Genomic DNA, 26,066 nt, shown 5'->3' on the forward strand with positions numbered 1-26,066 from the left:
TCGAGTATTGGTTCCCATCTAATTATATTCTCATTCAACCTCCACTTAAAGGACAATCCATTTACTCTAAAAACATTGTCTAACAGTGAAACTATCTAACCGATGACTACAATCTTTCTTCTCGAAGGGGTATGATATCAATATTTACTTATCGAGTGATACTCTGTCTGCCGCCATGCTTTCCTTTTCTCTGTTTTTTGTCTTATAAATTTCTCTATACTCCCTAATGATCGTTTGGCACATAACATAAAGATGCTCCTCAACGAGATACTTATTCTATGATTTATCCTACATGTTATTTTTATTGGATATATTTGTCTGTAATTTTTATTGTATATATTTTATTTTTTCAGCGACTATATGATAAAGGCCATTGTGAGGCCGAAACGTCAAAGCTGTCGCTTCTTCACCGTCCAATAGAAATAAAGATTTTCCACTTTTGCAAAAATCCACGTGTGCAGTGACTTTATATTTGACTTATGCTAGCGGGACTACCAGTTCCCTTCTCACTAGCACCGTATATCCACACCTCTTAGTCGAGTGCTAACCATCTCTATTACTTGCGATATTACCGAATGGTTCGTCTCGGCCCAGTGAAGCACGTGTCCCACATCGCGCATGGTTGCCCTGCTGCGCGTGCCCCCTTGATGATTTACGTAAGCCACCACAGTGGCGTTGTCCGATTGAATCCGGACGGGACGTCCTGCTAGAAGGTGCTGAAAATGTTGCAGCGCCAGCCAGATCGCTCGTATTTCCAACAAGTTGATCGGGAGGCAAGCCTCCTGTTGCGACCATTGCCCTTGGGTCGTATAATGGTGAAAAACTGCCCCCCAGCCGAGGAGGCTGGCGTCAGTTGTGACCACTAGTCACTGATCTGGGGGAAACGGTTTCCCCTGAAGAAGGGAGGACCTGCACGTCCACCACTCTAGTGACTGTCTGACCTATGAGGATAGTCGGCACTGATGATCGAGCGTGAACGGGTTCCTGTCCCAAGATGACAAGAGGGTGTGCTGTAGGGGGCGAAGATGAAATTGGGCAAACAGAATCGCTTCCATTGCTGCCACCATCTTCCCTAGTATCCTCATCCCAAACCGAATGGTGTGTGGGACTGGCTGTAGAAGCTTCCGGACTCCCTGCTGGAGCGCTAGGGCTTTGTCTTGAGGGAGAATTACCAACCCTCGGGAGGTGTCGAAGATCATCCCTAAAAAGGAAATCCTCTGGGCTGGGATGAGGGATGATTTTTTTCCTGTTGACCAACCACCCTAAGTGGGAGAGGGTAATGCTGACATTCAACGAGGGGCACGTCACCAAGAGGTCGTCTAAGTATGGTAAGACGATTATGCCCCGAGAGTGTAAGACGGCCATAACGACTGCCATTACCTTTGTGAACACTCTGGGGGCAGTGGCTAGCCCGAAGGGCAGTGCTGCAAACTGGAAATGTAGGCCATTGATGGCAAAACGTAGAAACCTCTAATGCGGAGGAAAAATGGGGACATGCAGGTAGGCATCCTGGATGTCGATAGAGGCCAAGTATTCTCCGTGGCCCCATGGCCGATATAACTGAACGGAGAGATTCCATTCGGAAATGTTTGATCTGATGGACTTGTTCAGGAGCTTCAGGTCCAAAACCGGCCTGACTGTCCCGTCCTTTTTGGGGACCGCGAACAGATTGGAATAAAAACCCTGAGCCTTCTCGTGCTCTGGAACGGGAACAATGACTCCGTTGCGCTGGAGCGAATTGATGGCCCCTAGCAACGCCCTTGCTCGGGGCTCCACTTTGGGAAGTCAGGACAGGAAAAAACGTTTTGGGGGACATTTGACAAATCTATCTTGTACCCTGAGGACACCAGCTCTGCCACCCATGAGTCACGTGCTACCGCGACCCAGACACGGCGAAAGCAGAGCAGGCAGCCGCCTACTCTGCTGATGTCGCCTAAAAAGTGCTCAGAGTCATTTAGCTGAGGGTCTCTGGACCCTGGTTCCCCTTGACCTGGGCTGGCACGCATGTATCCTCCCCAATGGGTTGGCTCTGTATGAGACCTGTCGCTCCCTGTCCTGGTTGGCGCGACTTGGAGCGGCAGAGCTGGCCGCTGCCGTCCACCCGGGGTTGCGAAAGGCCCGAAACCGCGCCTGAGCCGGGCGAAACGGGTGTTTGACCTTTTGTTGCGGGAGGAAGTTGCTTTTTCACCCTGTAGCATCGGAAATGAGTTGGTCTAACTTTTCCCCGAACAGGCAGCCACCCTGATTAGGCAGGGAAGTCAAAGATTTCTTGGAAATTTAATCGGCCCGCCATGTCCTTAACCATAGGGCTCTCCTAATGGCTACCGCGTTTGCGGCCGCTAGTGCCGCACAATTGGCCGCATACAAGGAAGCGTTGATTAAGTAGTCACCAGCCATAGCAATCTGACTCGTGATCTCCGATACCTCCGCAGGCAGGTCTCTATCCTGCAAGACCTTGTTCAATGACTCTGACCATGACATCATGGCCTTGGCTACCCATTTTGCCACGAACGAGGGAGAGATTGCCGATCTTGATGCTTCAAAAACTGAGCTAGCCAAACTCTCTATGAGCCGATCAGTGGGGTCCTTAATAGACAAACCACTAGGTATGGATATCAAGGTTTTCAAGGCCAAGCGTGACACTGGTGGATCCACCACCGGGGATTCCGCCCATTTCTTACAGAGCTCCGGGGCAAACGGATATCTTGCCTCTAACGTCTTCCGGCCCGAGAAACGCCTATCCGGCCGTTCCCTGTGACGCTGCACTATGTCCTCAAACTCTGGGTGTGTGCCAAACATTCTATGCGGACGCTTAGCCCGCTTAAAGGATACCCTATGGCCTGAGGCCAAGGTGACGTCATCCTCAATCCCCAGCGTCTGATTAACGGCTTCGATGAGGCTATCAACTGTTTCTCGACATCCCGGGGTATCTAGGTCCAGCGGCTCGATTGAGTCATAATCTGAACTCTGCCCGCTCCCGACAACTGGTGAAGGAGAGCGTGATGCCGAACTCACGGATGCCGAGGCACCGGATGGGCCGGGAGATGCCGTGTGAGTTTGTTTCCTTTGCACCTGCCTGGAACGAGAGCGGTCCCTGCAGGCCGGAGGCTCTTGTGAGGTGGAGGACCCCTCCCAGATTAGCGAGCCACTATCCTTGCCCCTGTCTGGGGCGTGAAGAGACTCGATCGCCTTTGTAAGCGACGTCATAGACTACGATAGTGCTAGGGCCCATTCCGGAGGATTTAGATCACTGGGCTCGGTCGCAGGAGAGGGCTCCTGGGCGCGTTCGGAATCGCATGTTTCGCATGATTTATTGCTCTGCGCCCGCGGAAACGAAGCCCTACAGGAGATGCATGCAGCGTATAGGAACGCGTGCGTCTTCCCTTTCCCAGCCATATTGTATCCGCCAGGTGTTACTACTGCCCTGCTATGGGATGTGGGGGGGGGGGGTGTGGGGTGTGTGTGTGTGGAGAGCACTCCTCGCTTGTCCGTAGCGTGCCTTTCGCGGTCAGGACCACACTTACCCGGTCCTGTATCCCCCACACGTGCTGCTTCTCCTCTCCGCTGTGCGCGTTCCTGCTATGGGCGGGCCGACCGTTCTCTCCTGGTTGCGGCCTACCCTGACGGGAAGCCGGGGGCTAAATTTATCTGGCGCTCGCCCAGGCTCCGGAGGGCGGGCGGCCGGAAGGGAGGTCGTACCTCATACCAAGGACAGAGCCGGCGCCGGTACCCGGTGCCGGGCACTGCGTCCATCCCGCCGCCAGGGGGAAGGGAAGTGAGGGGGCCTACACTGGAACCCCTGTCAGTCCACTCCTGCTATACGAACCCGGGCACCTAGACAATGCACGAACCCGCTGGTCTCCCATTCTGCTGATGGGAGCACTCCCGCACAGCCTAGAAGCGCATGAAGTAAAGGCTCTCTGGACGCCGCCGCTCCCCAGCCATCCTATCCATGCTGGACGCTGACGACTTCTTCAGGTTGAGGTAAGGGGGGGTGATGTCCAGGACTGTGCAGGCACCCTAGCACCGTCCTCCTTCCAGGGCTGAGGAGAGGGACCGTTCGCCGCCTTGCAGCACCGCCGTCTAGCGTTGGTGGAGCAGTGGGGGCCGCTCGGACTATCTTGTGCCTCTGTACAGCCCATGGTTTCCGTACCTAGGGGTGGTCAGGGCTAAGTCCGGCCTCATGTCCCTCGTCGCGGGAGAGGATACGTGGAGGGATACTCACACGTGCTCGCCCGTTGATGGTTTGGGGAAATCGGACCCTTTCAATAGGATCTGTTGCCCCTGTCTAATCTTCATAGCAAAAAGAGAGAGAAAAAAAAAAAAAAGCATGGGGAAAAATGACCCAGATATGTCCCTCGGTGCGGGAAAGGATACGTGAAAACGATACTCACACGTGCTCGCCCGTTGTTGGTTTGGGGAGATCAGACCCTTTCAATAGGGTCCGTCGCCCCTGTCTTATCTTCATAGAAAAAAAAAAAAAAAAAAAGAGTCTGGAGAAAAACCAGACATGTGTGCCTCCAAAGAACACTAAGCATAAAACTGGTTTCCGCCCGCAATAGGGGCGAGGGTGTATGCGGCGGAGGAGGAGCCAACCTTGTGTTGTTTACTTAGTGTCAGCCTCAAGATGGCGGTAGCATACACCCACAGTACCTGTGTCCCCCAATGAGACGAAGGAGAAACAGGTGATTGGAATAGATATTTGTTTTTTAACATAATGCAATAATGGTTTCATTTCCAACCCAGTCCCAAGTTATGCAATTAAAAGGGAATCTGTCAGTAGGATAAGTCATCCTGAGCCATCTGTACAGACATGTAGGCCACAGGAATAATGATATTTATTTCTATAGCACCAACATATTCCGCAGCATACATTTTAGATAAGCTGAATAACAATGTATTATTCCAGAGAAATCCATTTTTTTTATTATATGTAAACTAGCTATGGAACCTGTTCTATGCCCATGTGTCAAGCATTTTTATTGGCACATTTATACAGTGTCTTCAATAAAATGGCGCCGGAGATCGCGGTATATGCACACTCTGACTGAGGCACCATTTTACTAAAGTAATGTACTAAAACGTCAACATAGCATTGTGAACGCGCCAGCCATAGGGATGATGGTGATTGCTGGCACGTGTGCACTGCTATGATGACATAGAATTCTTCAATAAAATGGCGTCGGAGTCAATGCGTGCACATCCCACGCCATTTTGCTGAAGACACTGTGTCTGTGAATTTGCATACAGTGTCTTCTAGAAAATGGTGCTGTAGTGCAGTATGCACACGCACTGGCTTCAGAGTCACACTCTGCAGGCGCCGCACATCCCGTCTTCGGACAGGAGGACGCATTCACTGTTATATATAAGATGAGCTGTTAAGATCTATGGGCTGGACATAGATCTACATGAGAATCTACCTCCAGAGCTTATTAGAAATAATTGTATTACCAGTGAGATGTGTAATGGTCGCTCTCTGCTCTCCTGACCTCACTGCAGAGCTGTGTGTGATTACACCTGACACATCCGTCTGCAGGTTCCTCTCAACTTCAGCTTCCAAAGACCCTCAACTTCCCTTCCCATCTTACCTCATTCCCATCCAGGAAAACCTGATCTTCATGTGGCTCAAGCTTAAACTTTCTCTTTGTTTCCTTTTTCTTGGGAGTTCCAGGAGTTTCGTCCTACCGAAAATAAAACGTCTTCATTAAAAAAAAATATATATATATATACACTTTTTGGATTTAACCCCTTCCCCACTGTGGCGAATTTTAGTTTTTGTGCTTTAGTTTTTTTCTTTCAAGGCTCATCACCTTTTTTTTATTTTTCTGTCAATTATTTTGAATTACACTATTCGTTTTACTGCGCAATGTGCAGGATTAAAAAAAAAAAAATTCCGACGTGGTGAATAAAAAAGAAAAAATGTGATTTTGCCGCTGTATTTTTGGCATTGTGTCGTACAAACGATTTTGCAACATGATTCAAGTGTTAACTTCTGACTTGGTGAGGGGGTGAGGTGGAGGAAGAGAAAAAAAATAAAAATTTGTGCTACCATTTTCGAAGACCCGTAACATCTTGATTTTTCAGTTGATGGAGATGTGTGAGGCCTTGTTTTTTGCCACAACATGCCAAGTTCCATTAACTGAAAAATATAGAAATTACGAGTCTCAGAAAGTGGCTTTTTTTTTTTTGCTTTACAAAAAGCTGATGCTATTAATAATACCACCTTGGGTACATATAAAGTTTTGATCGCATTTTACTGGGGAGATAAGGTAACAGAAATATGCCAATTTTGGTGAATCATTCGTTTGGGGGGTTTACAGTAATTACCCTATGGATTAAATAGTTTTTTAAATAGAGAGATACTATATATCTATATCTCAGCCTGGAAATGGTCACTCTTCAGGAGCACACCACCCCCTGACATATAGGAAGCTGGGAGGCAGGTGAGCAGTGAGCTCTTGGAGAAAGATGGCTCACTCACAACAGCGGATACAAACTAATTCTTACAATCACTGCTCGGTCCTCATACAGCCTTATCGCGCCATCACATCCCCCATTTACACCAGGTGAGGGGCTGCCGACAAGGATTCTGACTATTTCATGAATGAGCGTTTTGCTGCTGGCTAATCGGCGACGTGGCAACACAAGCCAAAGATCGGAATCACAGATTATGTATAATGAGCCTTAAGACACTGGGAAAATCACATCCTAACTTTACAATAAATGGAGGATGTTTTGGGGATCAAAGAAAATATGAGGTAAAGAGAAATACATCCTTCGTTACAATTTATTATTCCCTTTTATTAATAGGTTAGAAAGGTCAGAGGCACCAGGCATTCACTTGAACATTACTTGACACATTGTGAGGTAAAAGCACTAATATTGCTGTCGTGACTAAGACAGGATTCCAGTACCATTACCTTTTTGCTTTCTTCCTTCTCAGCTTCCTTTTTCTTCTCTTTATCTTTCTTAGCTTTATCTTCCTTGGTTGTATCTTTTTTGCTCTTTTTTTCGTCGTCCTTAACATTGTCACTTTTGCCCTTCTCTTTCTCCTTCTTTGGGTCTTTCTCTGGCTTCATTTTCATGACTTTTAATGCACGGTGAAAGAATTGTTTCTTCAGAAGCCTAAGACAAGAAAGGCAATCGTAAGAAGAAGAATTAATGGAAAGTACTGAAGTGGATACATCAGGACTGGACAACATGGACAATTTCAGTAACTGTACAAGATCACATCCTGCGCAAATCCGGTATAAGGCCCAGTGGCCAGTGTGGAAATGACGTAATTTCGGATATTGGGTTTAATCCCTTCACACAGCAGCCCATTTTCGTTTTTGAGTTTCCCTTTTCTTATTTTTATGTCCACATAAACATATGAGGGCTTGTTTATTATGGGACGAGTTGTAAATTGGTGTAAAACGGGAAAAAATTCCAGAGTGCGGTTAAATTTTCGAAAAAAAATAGTCTGATTATTTTGGGAACTGTTTTTACAGTGTACATTTTGGGTTAAAAATGACCATGCAATATGATTCTGCTCATCAATACAATTACAGGGATACCAAACATGTCTATTTTTATTATTTTAACCCCTTTACCCCCAAGGGTAGTTTGCACGTTCATGACCGGACCAATTTTTACAATTCTAACCACTGTCCCTTTATGAGGTAATAACTCTGAAACGCTTCCATGGATCCCGGTGATTCTGACAATGTTTTCTCGTGACATATTGCCCTTCATGTTAGTGGTAAAATTTCATTCAATTAACTTGCGTTTATTTGTGGAAAAAACTAAATTTGGCGACAATTTTGAAAATTTCGCAATTTTCCAACTTTGAATTTTTATGCCCTAAATCACTGAGATATGGCACACAAAAAACTTAAGTTAACATTTCCCACATGTTTACTTTACATTAGCACAATTTTGGAACCAAAATTATTTTTTGTTAGGAAGTTATAAGGGTTAAAAGTTGACCAGCGATTTCTCATTTTTATACCATTTTTTTTTAGAGACCGCATCACATTTGAAGTCACTTTGAGGGGTCTATATGATAAAAAATACCCAAAAGTGACACTATTCTAAAAACTGCACCCCTCAAGGTGCTCAAAACCACATTCAAGAAGTTTATTTACCCTTCAGGTGCTTCACAGGAATTTTTTGAATGTTTAAGAAAAAAATGAACATTTAACATTTAAATTTTCACAAAAAAATTACTTCAGGTCCAATTCTTTTATTTTACCAAGGGTAACAGGAGAAATTGGACTGCAAAAGTTATTGTGCAATTTCTGCTGAGTACGCTGATACCTGATATGTGGGGGGGAACCACTGTTTCGGTGCATGGCAGAGCTCAGAAGGGAAGGAGCGCCGTTTGACTTTTTCAATGCAAAATTGGCTGGAATTCAGATCGGATGCCATGTCACGTTTGGAGAGCCCCTGATATGCCTAAACAGTGGAAAGCCCCCCACAAGTGACCCCATTTTGGAAACTAGACCCCCCAAGGAACTTATCTAGATATGTGGTGAGAACTTTGAACCCACAAGGGCTTCACAGAAGTTTATAACGTACAGCCGTACAATTTAAAAAAAAAACAAAAAAAAAAAAAAAACACATTTTTTCCACATAAATGACCTTTTCACCCCCAATTTTTATTTTCCCAAGGGTAACAGGACCTTAAAAGTTATTTTGCAATTTGTCCTGAGTACGCTGATACCCCACATGTGGGGTAAACCACTATTTGGGCGCATGGCAGAGCTCGGAAGGGAAGCAGCTCCATTTGACTTTTTTGGCTGGAATTGGGATTGGATGCCATGCCGCGTTTGGAAAGCCCCTGAAACCCCCCACAAATGATACCATTTTGGAAACTAGACCCCCCCCCCCCAAGGAACGCATCTAGATGTGTGGTGAGCACTTTGAACCCCCAAGGACTTCACCCCCAGGCGTGAAAATAAAAAAAAATCATATTTTTCTCCACAAACATGATCTTTTAGTCCCGAATTTTTTTATTTTCCCAAGGGTAACAGGAGAAAATGGACCCCAAAAATTGTTGTCCAATTTGTCCTGAGTACGCTGATACCCCATATGTGGGAGAAAACTACTGTATGGGCACACGTTGCGCTTTTATGCAATGAAAACAATTTTATATAAAAAATTATTTTTGCATTGCTTTATTCTGTGAGCTATAAATTTATTTTTTTGCTGATGACGCTGTGTAGCGGCTCGTTTTTTGTGGGACAAGATGACGTTTTCAGCGGTACCATGGATATTTATATGCGTCTTTTTGATTGCGCGTTATTGCACTTTTTGTTCGGCGGTATGATAATAAAGCATTATTTGCTTTTTTTATTTTTTAAGGGGTTTGCTAAAGGGGTTAACTAATGGGACAGTTTAATAGGGCGGGTCGTTACGGACGCAGCAATACTAAATATGTGTACTTTTATTGTTTTGTTTTTTTTTATTTCCAAAAAATGAATTAGGGAATTTTTTTTTTTTTTTTATTTAGCGATTTTTTTATAAATTATTTTTACACATTTTTTGCGCTGCACATCGCGCTGCTGCGGGGGTCTCAGGGAAGCATGGAGGGAGCCCCTCCCTGCCGAAGCTTCCCTAATCCTCCACTACACTGCGATGGTGTTTGATCGCAGTGTGCCAGGGGTTAACGTGTCGGGGACGTTCCGTGACCGCCACCGACACATAGTGGCGGGTGTCAGCTATGATAATCAGCTGACACCCGGCCGCGATCAGCGGCGCTCCCCCCGTGAGCGCTATGACGTACTATCCCGTCCATGGGCATAGGGTCCCGGGTCCCATGGACGGGATAGTACGTCACATGTCAGGAAGGGGTTAACAATGAAAAAAAAAATCAGAAGTTAAAAAAAACAAAAAACCCAAAAACATTTAGGTGTTGTGACGACATTTTCCAAGACCCACTACATTTTTTATTTTTCGGCCGATGGAGCAGTGTGAGATGTCATTATTATTAGTACCATTTTAGGATAGATGTGGCTTTTTGATTGCTTGTTACAACATTTTTGTGGAATTGCGGAAACAAAAAAAAAATAAAAATTTTTGGCACTTTAACATTATTATTTATTATTATAGCGCCATTTATTCCATGGCGCTTTACATTTTCTGTTTATAGTGTTTACCGATCGGACTAATTGATTGTATGTTATATTCTGAAACCACGTGTATTTATTTATTTTTTTTTAATATTTTTATTTTCAAAGGGGAAAAAGAAGGTTTATTTTTTTTTTAAAACTGTTATTGTTAGCCCCCTTAGGGGACTTAAAGTTGTAACTATATATAGCAGAAATCATAGTCTCCTTTGAAGCATGGCCACAGGCAGGGTTTCAAAGGAGCTCTGTAATGACAGGCACGGAGGTCATCAGCTGGACCCCCCCGGCTGTCACAACAAACTATTGATGACCCTCGATCAAGTCACGGGCGCGCCAATGGGTGTAGTCAACGACACGTGTGCACATCAGCGTGTGCTAAATGCCGCTGTCAGAGAACAGCAAGATTTAACAAGCTAATAGTCGTATGCGGAGCACCACTTTGTTGGGTAAAAGTATTACAAAATTATTACCACAAAGTGATTCTGAGAATCACTGAGAAAATTTGGAAAAATATGCAGTTTTTAAAAGTTTACATCTCTCTGACTGTAAGACTCATACCAAAATATTGAATAATTAACAAGTAAGGTTTCTCCTTGCGGAGAGTGACATGCCAGCTGTGGCTTGTCAAGGTAAGGAGACTTATTCGCCATGCAATGCTCCTCTGGGAAAATTTGCATATTATTTTCCCAGAGGAGCATTGCACGGCGAATAAGTCTCCTTACCTTGACAAGCCACAGCTGGCATGTCACTCTCCGCAAGGAGAAACCTTACTTCTTAGACCCTAGTCCATAGCCTCTCACCTTGCCAAATCAGATCTCATACTTTGCTCTGACGAGAGTCAACAGCTCGAAACACCGTGTCTGCAAATTGAGATTCTGATTTGGCTTGTATCCTAAGTCATACTACAAGACTCGTTAAAGGGTTGATTGTGACTTGTAGGATCGCTACTACCAATAGGTGGCGCTGTAGAGTAAAAGTCCTCTTTCTTTCTGAAGAGGCGAATAATTAACAGTTACTGTAAGTCTAATTATAGGCCCGAGTTTCACAGTCCATGTACGAAGCTGTAATTTCTTGACCAGCCACAGGCCTATTATCCAGAACGAAACCGTCTTTCAGACGTCAGTGTCTCCGGTACGTGTGGTGACAGTCTTTGCACGGTACCAGAGACACTTACATACGTAGACCCATTCAAGTGAACAGGTCTGTTCACATGTCAGTGTGTTTCCACAGACCGTGTCTCCGTTTTTTAACTACAGCACGGGCCGCAAAACACTTTGCACATGTGCATGCTGATGACACATGGATTTGGCTTTATCAGTACCACATGTACCGGCGTCTGGGAAGCAGCGGTACTGTTTGCGCTGTTCCCCGGCACTGGGTGCTGAAGACCGCTCTAAGGCCGGGGTCACACTGGCGAGGAATACGGCCTAGTGAGAGGCGCTAAAAGCACGCATTAGACACGGACCAATGATTCTCTATGGGGTCCCTCGCACCAGCCGTATATTTCTCATCCGTATTCTACGGTCCGTAGTACGCCAATGCAAGTCTATGGGTGCGCAAAAAATACGGATTACACACGGACCACACGTGACTTGCGAGAAATACGCACCCGGTGTCTTTTAGCAAAGCCGGCAATTCAGTGCGCTACACAGTAAACTCACACTGACAGGTTTAATAAAGAAACGAAAGAATAGATATAGACACATAGAATACATATATATATATACATGCATTCTATGTGTCTATATCTATTATTTCGTTTCTGTTAGAAACCCTGTCATAGGGCTCCATTATATGTCCATTTTGCAAGCCTGCGAGAAAATCTCGCCATACGGATTACATACGGATGCTGACATGCGCAAAATACGCGACCACACCTTGATTACGGATGACATACGGAGCACTGTTTAGGGGCCATTCATCCGTATTACGCATGTAAAATACTGACCGTATTTTGCGTCGGTTAGTGTGACCCCGGCCTTATTCTGTCTTGCTCGTGCTGCCATGAGTGCTAGCAGGGGAGAATGTGGAGTTATACTCAAATGAGAATGGTAAGTATTTATCAGCCGCCGCCTGCGCTACAAATAAATTTAAAAAATGACGTGGGTTCCTCTGTATTTTTGATAACCAGCCAGGAAAAACTGACTGCAAGACTGGTTATCAAGAATAGAAGGGTCCCCATGTTTTGTTTTTTTTTAAACTATTTACATAATATAAAAAAAAAAAAACGGCATGGAGTCCCCCTCATTCTAAAGCTGACAGCTGAGGGCTGGTATTCTCAGCCATGAACATTTACCCCCTTAGCCTAAAAATAGCAGCCCGCAGCCACCCAGAAAAGGCACATCCATTTTCTTATTATTGCTCCCACAGTTGATTTCATCACACCAAGCTGTTTGCCTATTGCAGATTGAGTCTTCCCAGCCTGGTGCAGGGCTACAGTTTTGTTTCTGGTGTCCTTCGACAGTTCTTTGGTCTTCACGACAGTAGAGTTTGGAGTCTGACTGGTTGAGGTTGTGGACAGGTGTCTTTTATACTGATAACAAGTTCACACTGGTGCCATTACTACAGGTGGAGGTGGAGGATTAGTGGAGGACAGAGGAGCCTCCTAAAGAAGGAGTAACAGGTCTATGAGTGCCAGAAATCTTGCATGTTTTTAGGTGACCAAATACTTATTTTCCACCATAATTTGCTAAATAAATCTTGCTAAATCAAACAAGGTGACTTTCTGGATTTTCTCATTTTGACTCTCATAGTTGTCGTCTACCTATGATGTCAATTACAGGCCTCTCTCATCTTTTTAAGTGGGAGAACTTGCACAATTAGTGACCGACTAAATACTTTTTTCCCCCACTGTATATGGCTGTTGAGCTCAAAGTCAGGAGTCCTGTGGATCATAGTCATGAGCATGGTCTGAATAAAAGTAACCGTGAAGCTGTGGTGTGAACTCGGCCTTATAAGTTTTGTTAATAAGTGAACCCGTGACATTACTTCTCTCTAAGCTTTTATTTAAAGGTGGACTAAGTTTTTTGACTGCTCAGGTATTTTCTACAAGTCAATGTACATCATTTGGTGAGAAATAGAAACTGTCAAGTATTTCCACATTTTTGCTGCATGGGTACATAGCAGGTCTGAGGAGTAAAACAGTGTTATGAGGTATTTGAGAACTACTTAAATTTTAGTTCCTACTGTTGTATCAGGTTTACAAAATTTGGGGGCAATGCAATACGATATAGGCCAATGGCACCATTCCTGACAGAAAAGTGGCTGTGCATACCATATTTTCCGGCGTATAAGACGACTTTTTAACCCCTGAAAATCTGCTTAAAAGTCGGGGGTCGTCTTATACGAGTGCATTTGGGGGGAATGGTCCCGATGAACAAGGGAGGGTGTAAATGGTGTTATAAACCCCACGCATGCTCAGATTCAGATCTCGTCCCGAGATCTCGGGAGACGAGATCTGAATCTGAGCATACACGGGCTCCGGCAGCCATTTTCAGGGAGGCCACCACATCGCAGCAATGGAGCTGCCTGGGCCTCCAGGCTTTGGGGAAATACCGGAGGAGCCCCGACGCTGGACAGAGAGCCTCCGCAGCCGCCCCCCAGCACAGCGCCCCTATGCTGGACAAAGAGGAGCCGCCGATCCCCAGCACAGAGCCGCCACGGTGCAGATGGAGTAGCTGCCGATCCCCAGCACAGACATCTGCAGACAGCACCGCTGCCACCAATGAGGTAAAAGGGGGATGATAACTCCATGTACACCCTCCCTTTGTCATTGGGACCACTCCCCCGCACCCGGCATATAAGACGACCCCCGACTTTTAAGAAAATGTTCTATTTTAGCTGGAAAAGCTGGGGGGGTAGTCTTATACGCCTGGTCGTCTTATACGCCGGAAAATATGGTATGTAGTATCCGATCAAGGAAATTTCTGCATCATTCATTTACTTCGTACACACTTGAGATTCATTTTCACATTGTTCACTGTAAGAATTACAAGTCAACCCGATTCTGTGCATCAGTACAATTACAGAAGAACAATATATATATTTTTTTTTAACATTACTACTTTTACAAAAAAGTTTGGTTTGTCCATATCTCCTGGGATCCATAACATTTTGGATTTTCTGATGAAGGAGCCGGGTGAGAGCTTGCTCATTTATACTACTAGATCACAGATTGTACATTAGTCAACAGTGTGATGCGGCAGTAAAAAAGGCAAACCGTTCTTGGATGTATTAAGTGAAGCATAGAGTAGAGATCACGTGAAGTAATTATCCCCTTCTACTCCTCTTTGGTAAGGCCTCATCTGGAATACTGTGTCCAGTTCTGTGCACCATATTTTAAAAAAAAAGAGATGAACAAACTGGAGCAAGTTCAGTGAAGAGCTACCAGGATGTGAGCGGACTGCAAAGTATGTCCTACGAGGACTGGTTAAAGGATCTGGGAACGTTTAGCTAGCAAAAAATAAGGCTAAGAAGAGACTTAATGGCAGTCTTCAAATATATGAAGGGCTGCCACAGTGTAGAGGGATCATCATTATTCTCATTTGCACATGGAAACATTAGAAGTAGCAATGGAATGAAACTGAAAGGGAGAAGATACAGCTTAGATAATAGAAAAACCTTTTTGACAGTGAGGGCGATCAATGAGTGGAACAGGCTGCCACGAGAGGTGGTGAGTTCTCCTTCAATGGAAGTCTTCAGAGGCTGGACAGACATTTGTCTGGGATGGTTTAGTGACTCCTGCTTTGAGCAGGGGGTTGGACACGATGACCCTGGAGGTCCCTTCCAACTCTAACATTCTATGATTCTATTTGATATGAGCTGTTTTTGTTGGTATTTACAACTTTATCATAGGCAAGGTTTCCATTTATCAGTGGTATCAGGACAAGTATTCTTGTGTCTCAACTGATGTCAAAACAGCACTAATTGTCATTCGGTCATTTTTATTACAAAACTGGCGAGCTGCTTCAAAAAACACCCCATTTAGCAATTTCTAATCCTGCTCCTAGGAGGGTCTGACACAAAAACTGATGCACCGGATGAAAGGGAACAATCCCGCATTAGTTTCCATCCAGCACTGTAGTAGCACACTGAATGGGGGGAAAAAGCCAGATGAATGGAATTGAAGACAAACATTTTTTGCAAGGTGATCAAAAAGCCGCAAAAGCATTTCCATGTTAGGGGCATGTTAAATAACTTGGTATATTATGTTGGACTGTTATGGATGCAGCAATATCAATCAAATATGACTATTTTTTATGTTTTGTTACATAACAAAAAGAATGATCATTTTTGCAACTGAATTTCATGAAGTTTTTTTTTATAGTGTTTGGCTTTTACTGGCACTTTGTATTCCTGTACATTCAACTAATGTGGTTTGGGGTTATACATCATGAGCTCAGAAAGAGCGATAAAGAGTAACAAACACCCTCTCAGGCCGTCATAACTCATATATAACTTATATAAAAGGCAAGTGGTACAAAATTTGTAATGAAACCTAAATGCAAAAATTATTTTAGGCCCACTTACATCCATTTAAGTATAATTTAAAAAAAAAACAAAACGTAAAAAACTGGACAATTCCTTTAATATCTAACAAAGGTGAGGCAAGATCCTCTTTAGTGATGGGCTAACCAAATGTCCAATTGCAAAGAGTTACACCCATCTGCAAGAACAGGTTATACATATTTCTTCCGATTCATGATCTGCATGATCGCTTTCATGGAGCAAATGCATGCGTGGTGGAGCCATGAAAGAACCCTCCTCTCTTTGTAATGGCTGTATGCCCTTTGTCCCCAAAAAATTGTCCACACAACCTCCTGGAGGGAGACTATGGAATTACAAGTAAACTAAACATTAAAATCTTCTTCTGTATTTTACACACATAATAAACCTATACCCAGACCCATTTTTTATGCTACCACTTAATTCCTGATGGTAGGACATACTTGTTGCAAAAGTCAACCACGGACTCCCGGTTGGTAAACAGGGCTTCTTCTCCCTTTTTTGCTTTTGCCCATTTGGAATCCAGGAGACAGTCCACTGCTTTGGAAGCTGCAAGATGAAAACACACAGTGATACACTCATTCAGTATCACACACAAACTCTACAGTGGCACATAAAAAGGTAAGATTAGTACTAGCATTTCTTCCAAGCACTGCAGGAGGTCACAGATTACAGTGTAAGGTGTTCACAACCTCATGAGACAGAATTTCCCATGTGATACAATGTAGATCTCCGTTGTGTTGCATGTCTCCTCATTGGAGAAGTGTTAATGGTGGGTCTATCGCAAAATTCTAGACAAAGGAAAAATAAAAGTCGCAGCCTGATCACAACTTGCAGAAATCACATGTGATATGGTTTGTGTTGCCTTCGCCTTAAGCGTTGCACGGATAACATAGTACCGCATGTTACTGAACTGTAAACACATCTGCAGGCTGTAAGGCATACCGATATGGGATGACAAGTTCAGACGAATCTTGTATGATCCCAAAGTCCTTCTGTATTTGGGGACACACAGACAAATTTGCTGCAGACATTTCTGCTACCGAAAGCCAGATCCATTCATTTTAATGGGTTTGAGGATTGTTGCAATCTCCATCAAAAACAATGGGACTTTAACACACAATTCCGCCCCAAAAAAGGGATGCCATCATCAGAGAATGATCTACTGTTTAAAGGGAACCTATGACCTCAGAAACCACTATTTACATGCAGATATAGGGTTAATCTACATATAAATGTTAAAATGCTGGCCGGCAGTTTTACTGGAAGCCACAGGCTTTCAGTGATGGGGCGTGCAAGAAGCAATTACAGCCACCGCTCACTGTATTGTGAGCAGCGGCTAAAAGAGATCTCATTTTTACAACAAAATTTACAAAACCATCTTTTTTTTTTAGGTACAACATCACATTTGAAGTGACTGAGAGGCCTATATGACAGAAAGTAACTAAAAGTGACACTATTCTAAAAACTGCACCTCTCAAGTTGCTTAAAACCACATTAAAACCTTCATTCAAGAAGTTTATTCAGTTCCAGGTGATTTACAGGAATTGAAGCAATGTGGAAGGAAAAAAATGAACATTTAATTTTTTCACCAAAAAATTTAATTTTGACCCAAACGTTTCTATTTTCCCAAGGGTAACAGGAGAAAATGACCCACAAAATTTTTTGTGCAATTTCTTTTGAGTACACTGATACCCCATTTGTCGGGGGAAATCTACTGTTTGGGCACACGGCAGGGCTCGGAAGGAGCGCCATTTGACTTTTTGAAGGAAAATTTGCTGGAATCGATAGCGGACGCCATGTTGCGTTTGGAGAGCCCCTGATGTGCCTAAACAGTGGAAACCCCCCACAAGTGATGCCATTTTGGAAACCACACTCCTCAAGGCATAGTGAGCATTTTGAACCCACAGGTATGACACAGAATTTGATAACATTAGGTTGTCATATTGAATACGTTGTCATGTTGAGCAATTTTTATCTAAGGGGGTGACAAAGGGGGATTTGATTTACTATTTTTTTTCTTTTGATCACTCTGATAGGATCATAAGGAACCAATAGGAAAAAAATTCCCTATTGTTTCCAGGTACAGGCAAGCAGATCTTGGCAGGCAACGTGCATATGCACCCATTATTTTTTCAGGAAGATGTGGAGGGCCGGGGGACTGATCAGGAGGGCCCAGGGATGGCAGAGGTATCTAGGAAGTTCGAGGGGCATAATTTCTCTCTCCTCTGACATGTATATCATGTCAGAAGAGCGAAAAATCATTTTAATAGCAGGCACACATTTTTTCTGTGATCGCCATTATTCACTGAATAACGGCAATCACTTGATTGGGGACCGGAAAATCAGGCCCTGATCATGTTCTCCAGGGTCTCTGCTACCCCTGGTAGTCAAGACCCAGAGATTTTCCAATTCTGGGGGGCGTTACAGCCTTATTTCCCAATCGCCATTTTAAAACGGCAATGAGGGAATGAGGTCCCTTAGAGGTCGCAGTTTTAATGCAGATCAGCTGTCGTTAAGGGGCTAAATCAGGTGTTTGTGTTGCATGTATTTTTTTTAAAATCACCATTGTTTTTATAACACAATCTTTATTAAAAAAAAAAATAATAATCAGAATTAGTAACCTTGCAATTTTTACACTGGCCACTGGGGCTTTTCGAAACTTAAGGTACTGTCACACTAAGCGATATCTCTAGCAATATTGCTATAACTTGACACGTTATAGCGATATTGCTAGAGATATCGCTATGTCTGATACTTACCTACAACCCGCTCCCCCGCTGGTTATCGCTGATCGCGCGAGAACGTCCAGGACCGTTTCTCGTCGTCAGCTTCCTGCGGCGCTTCCTGCTGTGATGACGAGCGACGCATGGATGCGGGCGGGAGGACGCAGGATCGCCTAGTCTGACAGGTAAGTAGCGACCCCCGTCCCCAGCGATGTCGCTGGTGAGATCTGTCTGTGTGGCAGCACACTAGCGACCACTTAGCGATGCACCAGCGATCCTGACCGCGTCATATCGCTGGTCGGGATCGCTGGTGCATCGCTAAGTGTGACAGTACCTTTATACTTCTTGTCAGGCTCCTGATCATCAGAGGCAGGATTACACTGACAGATAATCTCTGTACACAGTAGTTGATACCAGAAAATTCAACACTAATTACAGTGGGGAAAAAAAGTATTTAGTCAGTCAGCAATAGTGCAAGTTCCACCACTTAAAAAGATGAGAGGCGTCTGTAATTTACATCATAGGTAGACCTCAACTATGGGAGACAAACTGAGAAAAAAAAATCCAGAAAATCACATTGTCTGTTTTTTTTTCATTTTATTTGCATATTATGGTGGAAAATAAGTATTTGGTCAGAAACAAGCAATCAAGATTTCTGGCTCTCACAGACCTGTAACTTCTTCTTTAAGAGTCTCCTCTTTCCTCCACTCATTACCTGTAGTAATGGCACCTGTTTAAACTTGTTATCAGTATAAAAAGACACCTGTGCACACCCTCAAACAGTCTGACTCCAAACTCCACTATGGTGAAGACCAAAGAGCTGTCAAAGGACACCAGAAACAAAATTGTAGCTCTGCACCAGGCTGGGAAGACTGAATCTGCAATAGCCAACCAGCTTGGAGTGAAGAAATCAACTGTGGGAGCAATAATTAGAAAATGGAAGACATACAAGACCACTGATAATCTCCCTCGATCTGGTGCTCCACGCAAAATCCCACCCCGTGGGGTCAGAATGATCACAAGAACGTTGAGCAAAAATCCCAGAACCACGCGGGGGGACCTAGTGAATGAACTGCAGAGAGCTGGGACCAATGTAACAAGGCCTACATAAGTAACACACTACGCCACCATGGACTCAGATCCTGCAGTGCCAGACGTGTCCCACTGCTTAAGCCTGTACATGTCCGGGCCCGTCTGAAGTTTGCTAGAGAGCATTTGGATGATCCAGAGGAGTTTTGGGAGAATGTCCTATGGTCTGATGAAACCAAACTGGAACTGTTTGTTAGAAACACAACTTGTCGTGTTTGGAGGAAAAAGAATACTGAGTTGCATCCATCAAACACCATACCTACTGTAAAGCATGGTGGTGGAAACATCATGCTTTGGGGCTGTTTCTCTGCAAAGGGGCCAGGACGACTGATCCGGGTACATGAAAGAATGAATGGGGCCATGTATCGTGAGATTTTGAGTGCAAACCTCCTTCCATCAGCAAGGGCATTGAAGATGAAACGTGGCTGGGTCTTTCAACATGACAATGATCCAAAGCACACCGCCAGGGCAACGAAGGAGTGGCTTCGTAAGAAGCATTTCAAGGTCCTGGAGTGGCCTAGCCAGTCTCCAGATCTCAACCCTATAGAAAACCTTTGGAGGGAGTTGAAAGTCCGTGTTGCCAAGCGAAAAGCCAAAAACATCACTGCTCTAGAGGAGATCTGCATGGAGGAATGGGCCAACATACCAACAACAGTGTGTGGCAACCTTGTGAAGACTTACAGAAAACGTTTGACCTCTGTCACTGCCAACAAAGGATATATCACAAAGTATTGAGATGAAATTTTGTTTCTGACCAAATACTTATTTTCCACCATAATATGCAAATAAAATGAAAAAAAAAACAGACAATGTGATTTTCTGGATTTTTTTTTTCTCAGTTTGTCTCCCATAGTTGAGGTCTACCTATGATGTAAATTACAGACGCCTCTCATCTTTTTAAGTGGTGGAACTTGCACTATTGCTGACTGACTAAATACTTTTTTTCCCCACTGTATAGGTGATGTTACAGCTGACCCTGCGCCTCCTCCCTTCACTTTGACCTTTTCACAGACGCATTAGAAGCTTCCACACAAAAACTAGGGTCAGGGTCCGACTATTCCGGCTATGTACATGTGTTGTTTCCTGAAAGAACAGGAAGTTATAGTCTAAAAAGCCTCACTGTCCAATGTGAAAATTGCAAAGTTTCTATGTAATTTTTAAGACACTGCCAACATTTTTTTAAAATATACATTACCAAAACCCGGTTTAAACAATAGATCATTCTCTGATGATGGCTTTCCAGCGCTGGGGTGGTGCAACTAAGGTAAGGTCCCTGCCCGCCGTTGTCTTCCCCTATTTATCAGAGCGGCTCCAGTCCTGCGTCACCATCTTGTGACCGCAATTTCTAACTGACTGGAAGTTAGAGGTAATGGTCACAAGCTCTCAAGTAAGCCAGAAAGAGACCTTGCTAGGCTGACATTGAAATGAGACCTCCGGCTTGCTCCAGCAGTCACTGGTGTGATCCAGCAGGTAACAACCTATTGGAGACAGACTGGAACGATGCTGATAGAAGGTGAGGACTGCAACTGGTAAGAGACTAGGTGAAGGGAGCTTAAATTAGAGGCACTACTATAGTGCTGCAATTTAAAAAACACTCACGCTGGAGTGGTGCTTTAAAGTGACCACACAGTTGACAAATTAGAAAATCACAATAAATACATAATGCATCCTTACAATTCATACCCACCGTCTTAATCTACCTCTAGCTATTTTACAGAAATGAAAGTACTTGAAATCAGAGGAACTGTGCTACCGTAGAAAGATTTAAAAAAAAAAAAAAAAAAAAAAAAAAGAGCGCATCACTGTACTATTCTATATGCTTTCTTTTTGTTTATCAGAGCGCCACTTTAGGGGGAATTCTATATATTTTTGTACAATGAAAGTTATTTTTAGGTGCTTTTTGATGCAAAATAAATTATCCTTCATAAAGAGAAGGCATAGCAATTAAAACTTACCAACAAAGTAGTCGACTCTGTGCCCCATCATATTGGTGGACTTGGATGGGCAGTTGAACCGCAGGTATTTAGCAATCGCCTTTTCATCTTTGGTTGGCTCACCCACCTCCTGTGGGATAAAATAAAAGGATTTGAAGTGTTTCATTAACATCCTGACATTCACAGACACCAAAGCCACCAGAAATAGTCACACAGTTAGGTTATGTAAGCTCGGTGGCATTTTGCTGCACTGCAGAAGTTCGAGTATGTGAGATCAATACTGTGAAAAATTTCTAATGACACCAGAAGCATCGTGTGAAAAAGGTAAAAAGAGCGCCGAAAACCTACTAGCAAAAATGGTATTGGTAAAAAGGACATAATACAAAAAAACAAGGTGCCCATACATGAGTATGGCTAATCGATCACTTGTTCAGCTGATCGTTACCTTTCCCAACTCCCCCATACACATGAAAGCTCAGTTCTGAGAAACCATGTATTCTCTATGGGGAGAGAGGAATAAGCCCAATTCTTTTGTTCTGCAGGCAAATAAGCTGCTGGGAAATGAATACAGTATAAAAAGAACGGCCGATGAAATTCAAACCGACCCTAACCTGTTACTTGAAGAGATGATTAATATTGTAAGTCTGGACAATCCCTTTTAGAAATGGAGTAATGCCAGTATGGTAATAACATTAACAAGCTCTTGCCCACACCACTGTACTCACTAGTAGATTTGGGCAAATTTTTCAAAATTTGGTTTGGATTACGATCGACGGTGAATATTGTATTTGCAATATTCGCCGAAAAAAGTCGAACGTCATTGGAGTCACTGGGAGTAGAAATGACTTGAATATGTTCGGAACCGATCATCACACAAACTCACCATGAATATGGTACCAATATGGCAAATTCAGATTTGGCGATAGTTTACAAACATATTCGCTCAACTCTACTCACTACATAGGACTACACGTGATGTAATACCGCACTGCAGTGTCCAGAAAGTCGGTCACATTGCAGTGCAGTATAATTACTGCTACAACAGTGTCCATACACATGGAGCGCATATTATAGGAAGCTGCAGCCAGTCATGTCTGCTAAGCAGTGTTTTAGGAAATAGGTATTAACCAGTATAAAACTTATAGGGACTGTCAGCACAGGATTACTATTCACACCAAGTCCCGCTGCTTCATGGGGGAGCCAATCCTTTATCTACACCTTCCCACCTGCTTGCTGTCCCTCAGTCTCCACGTCCCCTCTTCTTGGATTGATAGCTCTGGCTTCATAGAGTCAGAGGAGGGTAGGGATTGGGGGAAAACGAGGTGGTAAGGTGTACATAAATGTTTGGCGCTGACATAAAAGCACCGAGCGACTGTACTTGGTTTGAGCAGTCATTCTATGCTGACAGAGTCCCTTTAAAAGGATTCGGGTGAATATCAGTGACGTCCACAATTGTAAGTCCGGGTGTTGGCTGAACTCTTGTTCGCTCTGGAATATGTTGCCGCTACTTGAATATAAACAAGAAAACTCACAGTTGTGTGCAGTATACTGCAGTCACTTTTCCTTTCTTATAGCATAGTGCAGTAGACTCATCCTTAAAGGACACTCATTCGGCCTCCATCAGATGAATGAAGACATTAGGAGCAAACAATGTGAATCCTCTCCTCATAATTATGTACAAGATTTCTCCCGTGCTTCCCCCCTACTCTGGAATGCTCTACCCCAACACATCAGATACTCGCCTACCGTGGAAACCTTCAAAAAGAACCTGAAGACTCACCTCTTCCGACAAGCCTACTACCTGCAGAAACCTTCATTCCACCATATCGCTGCACGACCAACTCTCCCTCACCTACTGTATCTTCACCCATCCCTTGTAGACTGAGGCCTCGCGGGCAGGGTCCTCTCTCCTCCTGTACCAGTCAGTGACTTGTATTGTGCATATTATTGTACTTGTTTTTATTAATGTATACCCCTTTTCACATGTAAGGCGCCATGGAATAAATGGCGCTACAATAATAATCCGCCTGAATACAGGCTGTAATAGTTCAGCTCCAAAGTACATTATTAAAAACATCCACTAACATAAAAAGTGACCCTATAATATTACATTAGAAGTTAGAGAAAACACCAAAGCTTGTACAGAGAAGCCAACGTTTTCTGTTCCGGTGTGGCAGTAAAATGACGAGGTCGGCCATACTTGCTATTATTTAGGGAGGACCTGTCTCCAGGTAAAAAGTGGCCGACTTTTGCTATTACTTTATATCCCTACTCCCCTGAATATTTAGTTTTTTCTTGTTTAAAATCCGCCCTATGGTGCTTTTTATTTCCTTCCCCCAAAGAACCATCAGCCTTGCCCCCATGTACAAAAAAAAAAAACAACAAACAAACGTAACACTAATTAACCCCTTAGTGACCAGCCCAAAGTTTTCAATTCTGACTACCAGCCCAAAATTTTCAATTCTGACTAGTGTCACTTTATGTGGCAATAACTCTGGTTGCGTTAATGTGTGTCAGTAATATCTATGATACAATGCTAGGAGCGTCACTCTGTCCAAAGCCTTTATGGACCCTACAGAGTTATGCATCCGGGGATGAGGATTGTGGCCCAGGAGATCGCGGTATGCGTAAGCACTGAACGCATACCGCGATCTCCAGCACATCAACTTACCTATCCGGTATTGACGCGGGGTCTCTTTGAGCCGGAGGCCAGGAGCACCACATAACAGCATGGGGGCGCAGGATCGGAGCACCACATGACAGGATGGGGGCGCAGGATGGGAGTACCACATGACAGGATGGGGGCGCAGGAAGAGAGTAGCACATGACAGCATGGGAGCACCACATGACAGGATGGGGGCGCAGCATGGGAGCACCACATGACAGGATGGGGGCGCAGCATGGGAGCACCACATGACAGGATGGGGGCGCAGGATGGGAGTACCACATGACAGGATGGGGGCGCAGGATGGGAGTACCACATGACAGGATGGGGGCGCAGGATGGGAGTACCACATGACAGGATGGGGGCGCAGGATGGGAGTACCACATGACAGGATGGGGGCGCAGGATGGGAGCACCACATGACAGGATGGGGGCGCAGGATGGGAGTACCACACGACAGGATGGGGGCGCAGGATGAGAACACATGACAGGATTGGGGCGCAGGAAGAGAGTAGCACATGACAAGATGGAGGCGCACAAAACAGGATGAGGGTGCAGGATGTGAGTAGCAAAAGTCAGGATGGGGGCGCAGTATGGAAGCAGAACATACCAGGATGGAGACCATATACCAATATAAATGCTCGCCACCCGGGCGTAGAACGGGTTCAATAGCTAGTTTTATTTATAAAGATATCAGAAATTTGACAAAAATGTGCAATTTCCACACTTTAAATGATTATCCCTTTAATCCAGACCATCATATTACACAAAACTGTTACTGAATACAATTTCTCTCATGTCTGCTTTACATCGGCACCAGATGTAAAACGTTCTGGTATTTACAAAACTCTTTTTTTAGGGACCTATGCAGTTTTGAAGTGAGCTTGGGGATCCTATATAGGGGAAAACCTTTCAAAGTGATAGTATTTTAAAAACAGTGCCACTCAACATACTCAAAACTGCTGAGTTTATTGACCCTTCAGGTGCTTTTCAGGAATTAATGCACAGTGGCATGGCAGGAAAGAAAAAATGTATTTTTACCAACAAAATGAAGCTAACTTCTGAACACATCTCTACAGCCGGCAGACTCAAAAACTGTTATTTGGCTATTAATTGCCATGACGACCATAAGGGACACACAATCTGGATGCCGATGGGGTTAAAAAGGGAGCCCGCCCTCCACACTTAACCATCTAGATGCCGTAATCACTATTGAGAGCAGCGCCTAACGGGTTAACCGGCTATGGCCGATGCCATCACTAATTGTGACTGACGCAGCAGGGCGTCCGTCAGCTATAGCGTACAGCCGACAGATGCTGCATTTTCATGTGTCAGGGTATGCTATTCTCTTATATCTCAGGTCAGTGATATTATTATTATAATAACCTTTATGCAAGACCTGCTGCTCTCTATAAAGGCCAAAACACCCAGGTGTCGCTATAGCCCCTCATTGCCAGTCATTCTGAGGGGCTACATTAATGGCAGGCCTAGAATATCGCACAGACACACGGTTTCCTGAACGCCGAATATAAGCCAAACATCTGGCTGCTGCGGGGAATTACCACTAGCTGCCAAGTATTACCATCCCCTAAAAATGGAATGCTGGCCTGTGATTTTTATGTGAAATTTTGTAAATTGACATAAGGGTGTTGGTTAGGGATCACAAGAAACTAACTGATATTTTCCATGGAAAAGCCAAAAGTAAAAATAGATGTTGTAAAAAAAAAAAAAAAGAAAAAGATCCCGTGAAAACGGCACATATTAAAAGCTACATCCATCACCTTCACAGCCCGCTGCATCTAAAATGACACTCTGTAATAGCTGTAATTAAAACCCTCCTACCGTTTTGTTTCCACAGCTCCTTTACAGGCCTATGGGTCTCTATGGTGACCAACAATAAACAGTCTGATCCTAGAGACGTACCCCCCCTCTTCTCGGTGTTTCACTGTATTAATCCATCAGACATATGTTCGCCTACCGTAAGGGACAAATGAAAAATATAACGGCAGGGACAGACTATGCAGGTTTGTTTATGGTCT

The 26,066-nt window shown here is 44.1% G+C and overlaps 1 protein-coding gene across 1 annotated transcript in view; it reads right to left on the minus strand.

The window, feature by feature from the left end:
- SEC62 (SEC62 homolog, preprotein translocation factor) overlaps positions 1-26,066 on the minus strand; it is a 57,967-nt gene that overhangs the window by 12,759 nt on the left and 19,142 nt on the right. The window contains exons 2-5 of the mRNA XM_073578903.1: positions 21,385-21,493; positions 16,058-16,163; positions 6,921-7,125; positions 5,589-5,681 (exon numbers count right to left, since the gene is read on the minus strand). Coding sequence (XP_073435004.1) covers positions 5,589-5,681; positions 6,921-7,125; positions 16,058-16,163; positions 21,385-21,493 — 513 coding nt within the window. The remainder of the gene's footprint in view (positions 1-5,588; positions 5,682-6,920; positions 7,126-16,057; positions 16,164-21,384; positions 21,494-26,066) is intronic.

This window comes from Dendrobates tinctorius, unplaced genomic scaffold (genome assembly GCF_039654945.1).
Source record: "Dendrobates tinctorius isolate UK_male_01 unplaced genomic scaffold, ASM3965494v1 ptg000060l, whole genome shotgun sequence".
NCBI classification, from domain to species: Eukaryota; Metazoa; Chordata; class Amphibia; order Anura; family Dendrobatidae; genus Dendrobates; species Dendrobates tinctorius.